Source organism: Candidozyma haemuli (genome assembly GCF_002926055.2).
Source record: "Candidozyma haemuli strain B11899 chromosome Unknown G_2014730914, whole genome shotgun sequence".
NCBI lineage: Eukaryota > Fungi > Ascomycota > Pichiomycetes > Serinales > Metschnikowiaceae > Candidozyma > Candidozyma haemuli.
In genome coordinates, this window is record NW_020289905.1 from 672,325 (window position 1) to 689,228 (window position 16,904).

At 41.2% G+C, this 16,904-nt stretch overlaps 5 protein-coding genes across 5 annotated transcripts; 3 read left to right on the forward strand and 2 right to left on the reverse strand. All coding sequences in view use genetic code 12, as the record gives it.

The window, feature by feature from the left end:
• Positions 1-314: 314 nt before the first annotated feature.
• CXQ85_004405 (uncharacterized protein) lies at positions 315-1,367 on the forward strand (the record flags this gene model as incomplete). The annotated part of the gene is made up of 1 exon (XM_025488025.1): positions 315-1,367. The coding sequence occupies one exon, from the start codon at positions 315-317 to the stop codon at positions 1,365-1,367; it is 1,053 nt and encodes a 350-aa protein (XP_025341833.1).
• A 1,127-nt stretch (positions 1,368-2,494) lies between these two features.
• CXQ85_004406 (phosphatidylinositol-3,5-bisphosphate 5-phosphatase) lies at positions 2,495-4,132 on the forward strand (the record flags this gene model as incomplete). Its single annotated transcript, XM_025488026.1, has 1 exon — positions 2,495-4,132. The coding sequence occupies one exon, from the start codon at positions 2,495-2,497 to the stop codon at positions 4,130-4,132; it is 1,638 nt and encodes a 545-aa protein (XP_025341834.1).
• Positions 4,133-6,298: 2,166 nt separating this feature from the next.
• On the reverse strand, positions 6,299-7,372 carry CXQ85_004407 (uncharacterized protein; the record flags this gene model as incomplete). The annotated part of the gene is made up of 1 exon (XM_025488027.1): positions 6,299-7,372. One exon carries the CDS (start codon positions 7,370-7,372, stop codon positions 6,299-6,301), a length of 1,074 nt encoding a protein of 357 aa, XP_025341835.1.
• Positions 7,373-9,953: 2,581 nt separating this feature from the next.
• Positions 9,954-11,299, forward strand: TERT (Tertp; the record flags this gene model as incomplete). Its single annotated transcript, XM_025488028.1, has 2 exons — positions 9,954-11,207; positions 11,231-11,299. 2 exons carry the CDS (start codon positions 9,954-9,956, stop codon positions 11,297-11,299), a joined length of 1,323 nt encoding a protein of 440 aa, XP_025341836.1.
• A 104-nt stretch (positions 11,300-11,403) lies between these two features.
• On the reverse strand, positions 11,404-16,846 carry CXQ85_004409 (uncharacterized protein; the record flags this gene model as incomplete). The annotated part of the gene is made up of 3 exons (XM_025488029.1): positions 11,404-13,517; positions 13,582-15,572; positions 15,768-16,846. 3 exons carry the CDS (start codon positions 16,844-16,846, stop codon positions 11,404-11,406), a joined length of 5,184 nt encoding a protein of 1,727 aa, XP_025341837.1.
• Positions 16,847-16,904: the final 58 nt, after the last annotated feature.

Sequence of the window (16,904 nt, forward strand, 5' to 3'; positions counted from 1 at the left end):
ATCTTTTGTTGTGCCTTCAACTCTCGAACGCTGGTCGTGGATCTGCACCCCGGCTAGGGTCTCACGATATCCGCTACATAATTCAACATCCAAATTGTAGTCTAGTCTTATCTACGCCTGCAATGCTTGGTCAACTCCCTTTAGAAATTCAGGTCCTCCTACTCAAATCCTGCCCTAATACATCACTCAAGTTCCTAAATACCCATTTTTATCTCCTTTACAATGATTTATTTTTCGAAAAGCTCATCAAAACATTTGGCGACGATGTGGTGGAGATAATCGCAAAGGTATACCCCTGGCTCAGAACGTATATCATGACCCTAGATGCCTTCCGTAAAACCTCTAGAGAAGTCATTGCTAAGAGATTGAAGCTAATTGATGTCCGACAGAAGTCTGGTACGCCCTCGGAGATCATAGAAGCAATGTATATCAAAGATTCTTGGAAGTATGTCTTCTCACTATTTAAGAACAAGCGGCTTTTTGCAGAGTATTCAGATTACAAAATCGACGAACCCACAAATTATATCTTCAATCATTTCGTCGAGATAAACCGATCCTACCTACTTTCCTACACTAAAAGGATATGGCTTGCCCCAGGAACATATAATCTAAACATAGGACTTGTGGTAAAGTCGGGGAGCGGTCTTGGAACGACCAAGTTTGACTTAAAGTACTACGATTCAAATGGGAATGCAATCGTTCAAACTTTTTATCCTCCTTCAAATATCAACGAAATCCTTCCCAAGCGGCAATTCTGCTTCCTTAAAATTGGCGAGTTTCTGGTGAATGACCCGACGCCTGCTGCTGGTGAACGTCAAGACAAGCAGCACAGTAAGCTCCAAAGGTTGGAGCTAACTATGGAAGAGATTGGCCTCTATCTTAAGTCGGGGTTCAGAATATTCTTCATCGATATATCTCAACCATCGATGTTGTTTAATGATTATGATCTTTTATTTTACAGCTGTCAGGAGACCAATTATAAGTATTTTATTAATTTGCCTTTAAAAAACTTTTATAAGGCATTGAATCATGTTCAGAATGGAGGACTGGAGAACGATGGTAAAATATCATACGGAACAGGTGATCCGGAGGATATCGCTGATCAGTATGACAATGAGTTCCCAGAGAATATCGCTTCTGACAACATATCACATGAAGAGAATTTGATGGAATACGCCAATTTCTTCTTCCATAATACATACAACCGAAGATACTACAAATTCAACACTGTTTATCAAAGGCGGCAGTTTGTTAACCGATTTGGGGATTTTGAATTAGATGATCGTGAAGGTGATCCTCGCAAACGGCGATGTTCCTACGACAGGAAAGATATCAAATGGAGGATACCCATCATCGGCGAGCTTTAGTATATTAGTAAGTACTGTAACTAAGCATCTTCTGGATATAAGCAAAAGTAGTGTGATATAATCATAGTCAGATTCGCGCCTCTAGTATGTCGCGCCAGTTATAAGATAACAGGCAATCGGCTCAAATGGAAGGCGACTCCAGGATACATATCAAATCGAATGACCTGGAAGGTTTGCTTGACATGAATGAGAGCCCTGAATTTGTATCAAAAGAAGATACACAGGAAGGGCGTTTCAATGATGTACATTCAACATCAACAGAGGAAAGCTCCAACAGCAAGTGCTTCGAGAGAACGAACAGAAGGATCATATTACAGCGATTCACTATTTATAACTCATCCAATACAATGTATATTGTTGGAAGTAATGCTAAGGAAAGCCTATTCAGGATTATTGAAATCAGCACGGATGATATAGACGGGACATTATCAATAATCGAAGACAGGAACTACTTCTACACCAGAAAAGACGTTATTGAATTAATGAGAGGTTTAAATGAGTCAATTGAAGGTGGCATACACAAAATAGCTCACGCATATGGCTTATTAGGCTTCATCAGGTTCACAGACGCGTACTACTTATCCATTATCACAAAGTGCAGCCAAGTCGCAGTCCTTGGAGGTCATTTTATTTACCACGTTGACGAGACGAAGCTTATACCTCTCAGTATCAGCTATAAGCGGCCCTATAAGTATAGCGATGAAGACAAGTTACTTTCCATTTTTAAGTACCTAGACTTGGGGAAGACTTTCTATTTCAGCTATACTTATGATATCACAAACACTCTACAAGAAAACCTTACACGATTGAGGTCGCGCGACAAATCAGCCAAAGATGGGGAGAGTAGCTCATATGATGAACGATTCAGCTTGAACGAAAGGTTTGTTTGGAACAGTCTTCTTCTTCTGCCTGTGAGTGAAACCGACATTGCAACGTATGAGTGGTTTCAGCCAATTATCCATGGATTCATAGACCAAGCCAGTATATCTATCTACGGAAGGAAGCTATTTATTACAATTATAGCTCGACGTTCCCATCATTTTGCGGGCGCCAGGTTTCTTAAGCGTGGGGTCAATCATAAGGGGGATGTCGCTAACGAAGTGGAAACCGAACAAATAGTAAACGATATGATCACTTCATCGTTTCATGATCCGAAATTTGGTCAGTACGCTAACCCAAGATTTACGAGTTTTGTTCAACATCGAGGGTCAATTCCATTATATTGGACTCAAGATTTGAACCGCCTTCCAAAACCTCCGATAGAGATTAATTTATCCGATCCATTCTACCAAAGTTCTGCTTTGCATTTCGACAATTTGATCCAAAGGTACAATTTTCCAATCATTATCCTTAACTTGATCAAGACGAAGGAAAAACATCCCAGAGAACTGAAGCTCTCTAGACAGTTTGAAAATTGCGTAGCTTACCTCAATCAATTCTTGAATAGTCAAACGAGGCTACAGTACCACTCATTTGATATGTCCAAACACTCCAAAAAGAATGCTGACGTTATCGGACCCCTTGAGACGCTTGCGAAGTCAAGCATCAGCAAGACAGGCTTCTTTCATAATGGCAGAACAATCAAAGAAACGAAGATTCAGAAAGGAGTCATTCGAACAAATTGTATTGACTGCTTAGATCGAACCAATGCCGCTCAATTTATCATTTGCAAGGAGGCTCTATCGCAACAATTGAAAAGTCTAGGTTTTCTTACTTCTTCGGCAACTTTGGATTACGATTCTGATCTTATAAATATACTCACAGAGATGTTTCATGACCACGGCGATACAATAGCTGTCCAATACGGGGGATCTAATTTGGTGAACACTATGGACTCCTATAGAAGAATAAATCAGTGGAGCTCGCACACAAGGGATATTCTTAACAGCATCAAAAGGATTTATTCAAATTCCTTTATTGATGTAATCCGACAGGAAGCAATTAATCTTTTTTTGGGCAACTACATATATAAGGCAGAAAAGCCGAAGCTCTGGGAGCTACAAAATGACTATTATTTGCACAATCAAGGATCTTCATTGGATTTCAACAAAAAGAGAAGCTATATTCATTGGTATACCGAGCATGCGATAACCAGCCCCACGGCCAAGGATGTTCAACAAAAACCTGCTTCACTACATGCTCAGCGGCTAGAGCTTAATGAATTGTCTGATAACTGGTTTAATGAATGCTATGTGCCTCGTAAATTCCAATCATTTTCCAATATCTTTCAGTTTAACATGAACTCAAACGCTAGATATTTTCCATCCAGTACAAACGAAGCAAAAGCTTTTGACTACAGTCCTTTTGGGACCCGAAAAGGGAGGTTCATGGCTAAATCGAAAAACGGGTTCCGTCTCTCATCTGATACAAAAAAGAAAAATGCTGCCCACGCGTACACTGGACATACGTCCACGAACGATTTTGAATACTCGTCCACTACATCGCCAGACTTCTCAGAAACCATTTCCCATAAGCCATTCTCTGTCATTTCGTGTGATTCAGCTGACCAACGTATCTTTGCACAAAGCATCTCTGAAATACGAGATTTGAGGAGCAACAATTCAATAGACTCATTTGAGGCTACCATTCTGCTTTCTACGGATGACCAGACGGTTTACTCTAAATCAGTCAATCCTCCGCCTTTCGAAAATGGACTGGACATGCTTCTTAGGGTTATAGCTACCGAAAGTATTCAAGAATATTGGAAATACCTCGAATGCTTCTCCGAAACCAAAATTTTAAGAACAAATGAAAGGTACATATGATCAACCTATATTTGTTGCTAAATACATCGAATCTCACCAGAACATATATAAGCCTCTCCGCCCTCATTAAAATATACCCCTCGAAAACCCAGTCAACCGTGAAAAAATTCTGCAACAGCCTGAAAAACTATGAATCACTCTTGACAAGCGATCAAGTAGACTCAAAGACTCAAACTGTGATGCTCACCCAACCAGTTACGGGCCCCTTCCTCCAGTTAACGTATCCGACTTTTGATAATAAGAACAAAAAAAGATTGTCAACGTGGGGGCCGCTTTACCAATACTCAAAACCAAAGTACCGAACAATGAATTTACATAACCAAACGTGGATAATAAGTATCCAAATGATCGTGAACTCACGGAATAGAATTAAGCGGGTTTATATTTTTTTGATCTTGGGGTTAAGTAAATGCAGCTTCACTGCTTCTCTTCCAGCCGCAACGTGAGGCTGGACAGAGGTGGTAGTGGAAGTAAAGAGAGAAAGGAAACCATTGAAAAATGAAGACCAAATGGAAAGCGACAAAGACCGGATTCAGTCTAAAATAATATTGATCAAGAGAACTGCATCTTTTTCATCCAAATAAGCCATAGAGCTTTAGTAGGAAACATCTAACCGAAAGCGCCTTAAATTGATAGTAATACCCAGTACACCTTTTCTTACACCCAAGTTTCATACGACCTTCGACTACCTCGGGGGCCTACAACAAACGAACGAGTCACGCAGTAAATAAATTAGAGTTCATAGTCCTTTCCTAAAACTAGATTGTATTTGTAGTTTCAAAGCTAGATATTTGAGATGTGGGAAGGAAACTAGTTAAAAAATTAAGAGGTGACCTGCAGTTCGAGACCATTACGAAGCAATCACAGACAATAAATTTATCAAGAAAGACATCGACAACTACCTAGTTAGTGGACGCCCCGGGCATGTCATACCGCTTCATATATGATTTACGGACAAATAAATTCGCTAAGAAAACATCACATAATCGAGTCATATTATCTTCATAACCACAAAGATTTCTTCCAAACATTACCCTACAACATTTTTCTCACAACAACTTCACAGCAAATGGCCTTTATGTCATGTTGTGCTAAGCAGGGGACTGAATGAGGCAAAAGCTAAAGGGGCTGCAAAATATTTAAATGAAACCCTCTTGAACTTATCTTATTTTATGCAACAGCCTACATAGTTCTATGCTTCGTCGTGAGCAGCAAGACATTGAATTAGCAACATTCTACAAACTTTTTGACAAACGCAATTAAGCTCAGATCTCTCAACCGAGTTCTGACAACCGATCTTCCATTTTTTTTTCTTGTTCACTATGTACCAAGAAGACGCCTTACGACTCGATTATTATATAACTATAGAAAACTAAATATTACATAAAGTACATTCTCATGATTAAATAGCTTCCACCACTGTTGATCATCTCTGATTACATGTCTCGACTTGATTTACAAATAACTCTTTGATCCGTTGTCTCTAAAGTGCAATATAACGAACTTATCAGATAGACGTTGCAACATCCCTATTTTTATTTTTGCGTCCCCTACGCTGTCTCATTGTGTAGAACAATCAGCGGGAATCCTAAATGTACCAAACCGTTAACCGATATGTTACGACTCTTTCTGTATCGTGTGCGAAGCAACTTGATTCTGTCCCGAGATTATTAAAGCAATCTCCCAGTTGCGTTCAAAAACAAAAAAAATTCTCTTTTGCTCAACAACAATCTTTAAACCTTCTTCGGTGCACAGTAATAATTGCTTTATTACAATACACTTTCAATTTATCACTGGTAATGCCCATTTCCAAAGCATGGTAATTGTATTTTGGCTTGGTGCACCTTACCTGTACTGCAATATTCTTTAGTATATATGTGTTTTCCTTCTTTTTTTTTTTTTTCTTGTTTTTTTATTCCTTGCCCTCGCCACTTTACAGAGGGTAAACTTCAGAAGTGTTTATTCTTCTCCCTCGTTTTTTATGTTTGTTATTCCGATTATCATGTCTTTTTCATTTCAACTTACTCATAAGATTTCCATTAGCTTAGTTTTGTTCTATATTGATAATAAGTCCTTACAAAAAATGTCTTACTCCTCCGAAAGAAATATCGTATTGGTCTTACACGAATCACCTACATTAACAACACAAGAGAATCGTAACAGAAACTAAAATCTCCACTCCGCTTCGTCTCTTCTTCTCCCTGTGGCCCGCCGTTTGCTGCCGCTTAGGTCATCAACTTCCCTCCTCATGTTCTCACGTTTAAGACGCCTTGTGTTACGCTCTCTTTCGATCTCACGTTTCTCAATTTCCCATGGACTTAGGATTTCAATGAACGGCTCCCATACCGCGTTTCCGTTATGCAAACTACTATCAGTTCGAATCCTGATACTGCGTTCAAAAATGAGACCCGAAAGCTGCTGATACTTATTCAACTCATTGTTATACGTACCTTCGAGAATCTCGCGTTTGAGTCTTAAAACCGTATCATGTAGAGCATGAGCAATGGCGGGCTTAAACTCGAGTGAGAGCCCAATATCAGCGACCACTGTTTCAGCGAACTCTTCTGGTGTTATATCGGTTTGCTGTAAGTCCCATTCAAATTTATCTTCATATAGCTTTTTGTCAAGATTCACGGATAATTCAATTATAACGAAGTACTCGGCCGCCATAGGTAGCGGTGTTTGTGAAATCGTATGATATTCTTCGATTTGCTTATTGATGGAATCAACAATCTCCTGGTTAACATGGTTAGGTAAGTCTAGGTCTGCCGTAAGAAGCGTGGCAAACTGATCCGGCGAGATGAGACTTTCTTCGACATTCCACATAAAAAAATCCACTAGCTTGGAAGTCCCTGAGTTATACTCGATGTTAAGCTTTATTGGAATGAGTCTCTCTGAACTTTGGCGGTTGGGCACTTGAGGCTTTGTATCCTCTTGGAAGCTGGCTGGTCTCGTTAATTTCGCAGGCTTCAATAAATGTTTAGGTACGGAAGTTATGACGTGAGTACTTGCAATTGGAATGGAGTTATTGACACCGTTCTTCTCTTCATCATATTCAAAATCATCATTAATATTGTCAAACTCCGCGTAGTTAATCTGTTGCGCATTTCTTTTTGCTGACCGCTCTTGAGGAATACTCGTGACAAGAATGGAACTATCGGGATCTTTCGCCACTCTCGATGATATTCCAGAGCTTAGTGCCTGGGGGTCAAACGGATTCCCTTGATATGTCAACGACATTAGAGAGTGAGTCGTAGTCTGTACAGCTCGTTGATGTCGACGATATTATCGGGTTATGTGCACTACTTTCTTAAGTAAACATGAAAAGCAGCTTTATTTTGGCAAATACATTAAGTTCATCGGATTTGCAGTCTATTTGTTCATTACAAGAGTTTAAAACATTCATTGGGAACAGTTTTGGTGCAGACGTGGCCGCAGATTTGTACAGTTCGTTAGTAAACCAACGTGACCACCTAGCATCCACCCTACAGAAATACGATGAGAATCACTCATTAGGACCTGTGGAACCAGAAATCATTCATACGGGGGAAGGCGCTCCCTCCTTGCGTTCTTTATGTAACGTCCTACAATTGATTGTTGAAAACTCGAAGAAAGATCTATCTATTTCCGAAATGAAGGTACACGACGTCCTCACCAGGGTTCAATCACATATCAAAGAGACCTGATATGCATCTTCTAAGGATGTATACTGCTGGAAAGTCCAATCTCCAGTTCTGTTGGTCCAACCCATCTCCATATCTGGAATTTCCAATTGAGGTCTTTTCTGTCTCCAATGAAATGAGATGATTCGATTCCCCCTAAGGCATGTGGCCATATATAAGTTAAGCGGCTTATCCGTGAATGTACAAGTGCCATGCTACACATTATGCATGGCTCGTGGGTCGTATAGACCAATAAATCCTGGCATAAGTAGCTAGTAGAAGATATCAAAGACCCTTTGAGTCGATTTTCTTTTTCGATTTGAGCAATCATGTCGATGGCTATCATAACACTATGCTTCAAAGGATGAGTCTGCCGACAATCAGAAGCGGTTGTCAAAATGGTAAGCTTTCCTTCTTCATCTTGTCGAGCAATTAGGGTCGCTGACTTAACGCTTTCGCTTGCGCTAGCTAACTCTACCAATTTATCAATCAATGCGGCCTCTTGAAAGAAGTCGAACCTCGCATTCATTAGATCACGGTGATTCGGGTTTCCCTTCCAAGATATGGGCCAATACCTTTCACTCCACTGAATTGACTCATCTTTGGTTTTCGGTATTGTTGTCGGAACTTGAGCTTTGCGAATGTTTAGCATCTCGGTGTCGAGGTCACCTATCCAGCCTTCCTTAAGTAGCTCCATCAAGCGATCCCTTGAATTATAGCAATAGCACGAACAGATTAACAACAGAATAGAAACACCTTTATCCGTTTTTGTCAGTTTCATCCTCTTCAAGTTCGTAAAATCATATTCATCAACATCCTTTATGTACTCAGATATGAATCGTAGCATTGCTTTAATATCCTGCGGAGAGATATCACAAATCCAGACATCAGTTAATTCAGGTAGAGTGGGATACTCATTCGATTTCCTTATTTGTTTAATGAGACCATTTATAGTCGAAGTCTGTAAATCAACATTGCCTGTCATGGGATTTTGCTTCTCTCGTGATGTTCCACAACTTTCGCGCAGAAAATGATTTACGATAAAAAAATCACGGATGTCATTAAAGGATGGGGTAAGTCTCCGATCCATTCTATGCACCAAAAATCTACTTGTGAACAGCCACGAGGAATTAGATAATCATTCTAGACTTTTTAATGAGTTTTTGGACACAACTTACGTAAAACGCTTGCGTGGACGTGATCATAAACCGTTGCAGAACGTGAAGTACTTGGAAACTGCTGACATCGCAACTTTTCTTTTAAGTTTAGTGGAAGAATTTGCACTGGACAAGTCGAGTGGTCAGCCATTTTATAGTGTTACAGCTTATGATAGCTCCCAACCTACAATTGATTTTCTGTTGGATTGTATTAGGTCTGGCTACTGGCTGCGATTCTGCACCATCATAGGACGAAAGGAATTTGTCAACATCTTGAATAATGCTGAATCTTTCATGTCCAAATCCAACCACGTTTATTGGATTTTTATAAGATGCGAGTCAATACAAAGGAGTCTATCGAACGCTTTTCTCTCCAAATCCGCGATGATGTATTCCACTGGTTTCAAAAGGCGCAACTTAACTTTGATGCTGGAAAGCATTGAAGAGATGGTGCGATGCATTGAGTTTCCAAAATTTGTTAACACGAAAAATGTACCAAAGCGTTTGAGGAAACTCACTGGTTTATTGCGACGAGCTAAAGTCGCTGATTCCAAAATGAATTATGCGTATCTCTTCGAGGATCAAATTACAAAGCTTTCTTATCAGCCCTATACTTCTCTGCACGATGTTGCGAGATTCATTTTGGTAGTTATCGAGAAGCTTTTCACATCATCGTTCTGGGGTAATGCGTGGAATAGAAATTGCTTCCGTGAATTCTTGATTGATTACTTAAAGAGCCCAAAGAAGACGAGCACTTCAATTGGGGACCTAGTAAATGCGTTGAAAATACGTCATATTCGGTGGTTGTATAAAACCGACGAAAGATTATCGCTACGGGAGAAGGAACATTCAGAACAGCTCTTCTTTCGTTTTATGACTTGGATGTTCAGGACATTTCTTGTCCGGTTAATCAAAGCATTTTGGTATGTGAGTGAAACTTCAGGATACATATCAAGTGATGGATCTCATTTGGTGTACATACCTCACAGAGACTGGTCTAGCATGTCTGATCTGTGGCTTGAAGGATATGCGCATGAGTATCTTACTCAGAATAATCCAAATGCGATAGAACGGCCGCGCTACAAGGAGGGCGCTTTGAGACTTGTGCCAAAAAAGCATGATTTTCGGCCCTTATGTGTCCCTCTTAGGTATCAGCGTCTACCAAAAGCCGAAAGACTCCTGGTTGAGGAAGTACGGGACTCATATATTTTTGAGAAGAATGTTTTAGCTCCTGTCAGAGATATAATAAGGCATCAACAAACGAAGAGATCAGTTTACGACTTCGAGGGCCACGCAAAGTGTTTTTCAGTTGACGAAGTTGTGAGATCTATTAACAGGTATAAGGAAAATCTTTCCTCCCAACTCTGCTTGAGTAAAGCTAAGCTTTCAGTCATCAAGTTTGATATGAAACACTGTTATGACAATCTCAATCAAGCGAAAATTATACAGACTGTCAAAGAGCTATTTAGGGGGGATAAACATGACCTTATCTTTTTGAGAAAAGCTCTCAAATATAAGAGTACAAATTTGACTTTTCCTAAGCTTCTGAGCTCCATCACAGATCGAAATAACCTTGAAAGATCATATCAGATGGGATTGAGAGGGAAGGAATCTGTCGTCAAGGGTTGCCAGAAGTCAATAACTCAAATAACACACTTGAGGGTCTTTGATGTACTAGATGTCGTCCTAGATCAAATTCTCAATGGAACAATACGGTTGCAAAGCTCCAAGGACGTCTACTCTAGAAAGAGAGGTGTATTTCAGGGAACTGCTTTGCTGGCAACGTTTTGTGATCTCCTCTATGACCAGCTAATTTCGGAGTCCTTCAAATTTTTAAACGAAACAAAAGATACGATTTTGATTAGACTAGCAGATGACTTTCTTGTCTTGCTGCTTAACCCCAATACCTGTCAAAGGGTGTTTCAAGTCGCTTGCTCGCAGAAGTTTAAAGATTTTGGTGCCTACATTAATGAAGAGAAGAGCCAGTTTCACACTACGACCGAGCGAACCTCTATAGATTTTGTTGGACTAGAAATAACTCTTCCAACACTTGATATTCTACGCAGATCATCCTTTTCTTTGAATATACCGAGAAAGGTTGTTGGTTCCTTTAGAACCTTGCTTGACTACATGGTTAGGGTGTTCGAGTATAGATTACCAAAGGAATTTTTCAAATCTGCGGCAATATCGGGGGAAGCTGTGAAGATTAACGTCATGCATGTCTTGAATCGCATTTTGAAGGTCGTGGGGCCAATTGTTTCAAGGAGCAAAAACGACAGCACTTCATTTGCTCAGGACATAGACCTATTCTGCAAAAAATTGATTTACACAATTTGGGCAAAGTTTAAAGGAATTCAAGTCGATCAACAGTTCCTTTTACATTTATGCAATTCTCTTTCGAGACGTATTTACAAAGCCATGAAAAAAATATGATAAGACCAGCGCCCCCAGATCAAATGACACCAAAAAACAGCCTAAGGTTTTCGCTATCCTTTTCTCTTCGGCTTTTTTCCAACTCATCAATACCGCCAGACTTCCTCAACCGACTCTCCGATACAAAGGAGCCTAATTCTTCCTGGAACTGGTCACCCCCCATCAACTCGCGCTCCTTGTTTCGGATCCTCTCAGCTCTTGCTATTGCTTCGAGCCGAGTTGAATGATTGGGAATCAACGAGGCCACCTCGGATAGCATTGCATCCTTAAGACCGTGTAAGCTTTCTCCAGTGTCGAGGAGATTCATCCGAGTTACTATGTCTGTGCGCTTACTCAGCATCATCCGGCTTTGTTGGGAGGAACAGCGCTTAATCAAATCAAACGTTTCCTCTATCTTTTTTATATCTTCAACCAAATCCAGCGTAAGATCATCTTGCAACGTAAGAAACTGTTGCTCTTCGCAGACTTTGTCCAACTCCTTTTCCCATATCCTCTTCCACATAGGCTTCTCAGATCCAATATAAGTTCTGAGGCAGCTCAATGCGCCTTTCGCATACTCAATTTCGTTTGAGGCGTTCTTAAGCTGTTTCTCCCCTATACGTACGCCTCTTTGAGCAACATCTTTTCTAAGCGCTTCCATCATATCCAGCAAATCGTCAACCTTGGTCAATAAGAAATCAGAATCACCTGATAACTTGGCATAGGAATTCTCCATATAATGCCGGTTAGATGAAAGCGGCTGCGTCAAAGACGACTCTTTAAGCTTCGCTGTCAACAGCCTTGATGATTCGACCAACCTTATGATCTCCTCACGACCCACATTCTGAACCTGCTTGACAGCCTTGATATCACGACAAATCAAATCCAAGTCCTTGGTGACTGTCGGATTATTCTTCGAATAAGTCTGATTTGACATAGGCTTAGCTATAGGTAATAAATTTTTAATTTCAGAGCTCATACTGCTGAGATCATCTTTCATTGATGTGAAAAATACTGCGATATCTTCGCTGATTCGATCTAATTTGCTTTCCGAGATAGCGGGTGGAGCGACTTTGCTCTCGCGCAAAGACAACGATACACCTTCAGTGACATCAGATTCGAGTAAATGCTCCTCAAGTTCGTATGATGTTAGATGCCTTTTATCCTCAATATAAATATCAGGGAAGATAGTACTTCCCGGGGAGTAAGCAAACTTTTCAACGAAGCATAAACGAAGAGAAGCCATGGTGATCGGCTTCTCTAGTAAAACTTTTTTTGTCTTCTCTCCAACCAGAAGAAACACCGTAATCCTTCCAGACATTTGTTTTTCCGAGTTGTGCTTTTCAACGACATTATAAGATTTATCAGCGATCTTGGTGGTTTGGTCATCAGTCAAGGGAAGAAGACCTGGCTTATTAGCATTAGCTAATTTTGCGAACTGGTAGGCACTAAATCTCTTAGATGCCCGACGCAGAATGGCTCTGCTTTCTTGCAATTGTCTGAGGGCATCCTTTTTGACGCCATCCACCAGACTTGATTCATGCTTCCCATCACGAAGGTTCGATTTCGTTATAGAGTTGCCTGGGTCAATATCTGCATTCGAATCGGCTTCCATTTGACACAGGGAATCCATCAGCAGCGAAGGCTTCATTGGCGTATCAAGTGGCCCTTGCCCAATGTCTTTCGTACCCACACGGGCGGAAAGATCCTCGTCTAACCCTTTAATTTTAAGCTGTTTTTGTTTCAAATTTTGAAGAAGATTCACAATAATACTTCTGATGTTTGGAAGGAACCGATCCAAACTCTCCTGAGTAGGTGGTTCGCTTAAAGCAGACTCCAAGACTATCCTAAGGGCCTTGGGAACATCGCCAATGTCGGACACGTCGACTTTTGCGTTCGAAAATGCCCTAACGGCAGCTCTGAAGTCGTTTCCCAACTTGACATAAGCATCCGAAACAAACTTGTCGTCTACCTCCTGCCTCGTCCATTGCGTCAAGCTTTCAAGCAAGTGCTTCGTGGACACTAACAATCGCGTGACACTACTTTCAATTGTACTGGAACTGTTTCTTTTTGATTGTGACGATGTTAGCGAGGACGATCGCCCAGAGTTTGACTCGTTCATATTGAGAGAATCCGTGGGTGTTATAACCAATTCTATAAAGATTATTGTGTTGATCGAAGATCACGTGCAAAAATCAGCCATTGTGATTTGATGGACTGAAATATGCCTCGATTACAGCTTGGTCGCTGAAGTTTGCAAGGATCTTGATGGCGTCATCATGAGAGATCCCGCTAAGTAATGACTTGGTGGCTTCGACAGATTTATCGGCGATGTTGCCGCGGATTGACTTGTGCGAAAGGGCGAGAAGTATACAATCAACTATTCTGTGAGGCTGCGCGATGACTGCGGGATGGTCACTTTGAATAAGAATGGTGAGGAACTTGTAACAAGATGTCGCAGCTTCCAGATCATGAAGAACTGGTAAAAGATTGAGCCATTGTGACACTACCTTATTAGATTCCAGAACTGACCCACCGTGATTCTCGCATATTTTTGCAATTGCAGACACACAGTTGTCAGTGGCATGGATATTCTCGTCTGCCTTTGCATCTGGAAAGGTGGCCACCTGGAAAAGTACCGGGAGACTTTCAACGCATAGCGGCACATACTGCGGTCCCTTATGTTCTGCAGCGAGTCCAATGGCGTGTGCTGCTCCCTGTCTTATTTCCGCTTGAGGCGCTGTCAAACAGTCGGAAATGATGTAGCTAAGATAATTGAGTTGTTCAGATGAATCCGCAACGTAGTGAAACAAGTCGCAAACTATACTCAAACCACAAAGCCTAATGCTAGGATTTTCATCAACAATAAATGCAGAAACGAGGGATGATAACAGCTTCTCATAATGCGGAGCGAACGAATCGCGGCACTTTTTGAAAAGACAAGTGATAACACGATTTAACTCATCAAGTAATTCCTCATCTGTTATCTCCTCATCAGCATCATCCACATCCTCCGTATATTGATCATCTTCAGTATCCCTATTCTTGAGTCTATCGTAGATTTCCGATAGATTACATTGCAAGGCAGATGTTAACGCATTCAAATGCTCACTCGACAATAATCTGGGATCTAATAGGTCAATGCACTCAATAAATGCCGTGTAGTAAGCCATAAGAAGCTCTGGTACTGGCTCACTCGTAAGCGCTTCACTTAGCTTGGCACAAATCTGGACCCACATCTGACAAGTTTCCTGAGAGTGAGCACCAGTGGCATAAACAGTGCATTTGAATAACGATGCTAAGGTAAGTGAAGCCGAAGCGCGGACACCGTCATGTAAATAGAAGTCCAAGGCAGGAATGGCGATTTCTTGAGCGATCTCTCCCACCCATGAGAAGAACTCACCTTTCAATTGAGCCGAGTATACACGAAGCAAATCCATAGCAGTCACTTTGTCATCGAGAGCAGCTGTATGAACAGCAATTAATTTCCCAGAAAGGTTAATGACATCCCATTCTTCGCTGTTATTGAACTCTTCAGCTTCGTCTTCCTCTAAGAGTGATACATCTTGTGCCGCTTTAGCAGTTTGAAGCAATGGTGGTAGCACTATGGGAAGATACTGCAAAAAGTCTTTCCCAATAAGTTTACATATTCTACCCCAGCCCTGTTCTAGGTACGATTTCAACGGATCGTCCACTTCCGTACAGCCTTCTTGAAGCTCGATGAGTATTTCGATCAAGCTTCGGCTGTATTGACCAAAAATTTCGTTTCCCACAGCTGTGCCAATTAAAGTCGCACATTCGACACACTTAGCCTTTAACAAGCGGTTTTCAACACCCATGTCGCTCTTGAGAAAATCTATCAATAAAGGAAGTAAAGTATCGTGGTATTTGACGAATTTGGCTTGCGCGGCGTCTGCAATAATTGCAATTGTTGTCAACACCTGCTCTTGCACATATCTCTTAGGCGATTGCAAAAGCGCCAATAAGTTGTTTAATAGATCATCCAAGTAAGGTTCGAGAACATCGTTAGAAGCTGCTTCACAAAAGTTCACTAATGCAGCAGCGGCATGCTTCTGTACCTTGAAAACAGATCTCGTGGTTAATTTAGATATCAAAGCAGGAAGTATTCTGTCGCCCGAAGTCCTCTGTATGACACCCGCAAAATCAGTAGATACCTGACCCAAAGCATTACAACAGGCGAATTGAACTCTCGGATGTGGATGATTGATGCAGGGCAAAACAAGGTCAAGAAGCTTGGGAATTTCCGTAATCAATATTTCGGCGCAGCCTTCGGCTGCTGCTGACAAGGCCATGAGTGCGGCAAAGCATTCCCGCCAGTTCGATGAATGGCACATAGTAGGTAGAAAATGGAAAAGAGGGCTTGCAATAGCTTGTCCCCCCAACTTCAACGATATTCTATCAAGAGACTGTCGTGCTGCCTCATACTCAGGCTCATCTTCTTCATCTTCTAAATTGTCGTTATTGTTCCACTCAGCTGCATCATCGTCATCAATACTAATTTCTGTTAGGAGTGATAAATTTATCATCACCATCGTGGAGGAATAAGTCGTGGTCAGCTTACACATCGCTGGAGAGACTTCAGCGAAAGTTGTCAAGAGTTCCAAGGCAGCCAACCTAGAGTTCACTTCTAGCTCACTATTCTTGCAGACTGTAGAGCAAAACTCAATGATGGTGGGAAACATATCTTTGAACATTTTGGGCGCCATTTCAGCAAGCTCTACGAGGCTCTCTAGCACATTTGCGAGAGCTTCGTCATGACCATTCTCCAAAAATCGAGGTAAAGAATTCAAAAGATTTGGCAATAAAGGATTCATTACCAGCCAAACATTTCTGGGAGACTCTCTAAAAAAAGAGACAAATGCCGTGCAAGCTGATATTCTCACTTCGTCATCATCGTCTTCAAATCCAGCTTCGAAAAGTAGCAAAACTTTTTCAATAAAGTTTTCTGATATAACTTCTGGACAGCTAGAAAATATACGAAAAGCACATTCTCGAAGGCTGTTCAGTTGGCTGCTCGCAGATTCGAACAAAGTCTGGAGGAGATCAGGCCATGTACCACTTGGCGAAGAATCTTCTCTGGCAACTTCAGCCACTGCATCAGCTATTTTTCTTCTGACTGCGGAGGTTTGCTCAGAGACAAAGCCAGTGAGTAAAATGTTCCGGATCTGAATCCTTACAGATTCGTCAACCTCCCCAATTGTCCTATCAGTGACACTGCCGAGATTCTTAGGCGATCTAATAGACATCCTTCGAAAAAGAATAGCACAAAATGTTCTAATAGTTTGACTCGTACCGTTGACGGCATTCGTGGCCAAGTAGAGAAGTAGAAGGCCCACATTGTCCGGGTTCCTCCAATTAGTTTCGAGCGCAGTTTCAGCAGCCCTTCGAGGTTCGTTATCAGTCGACATTAAACCCTCAAGGAGCCGATTTAAATTATTCACTTCATCTGATGACAAGGACATAGCGGCCTTAATGTTTTGTTGGTGTGATAGTCTGATTGAGAACAGACAGAATTCTACC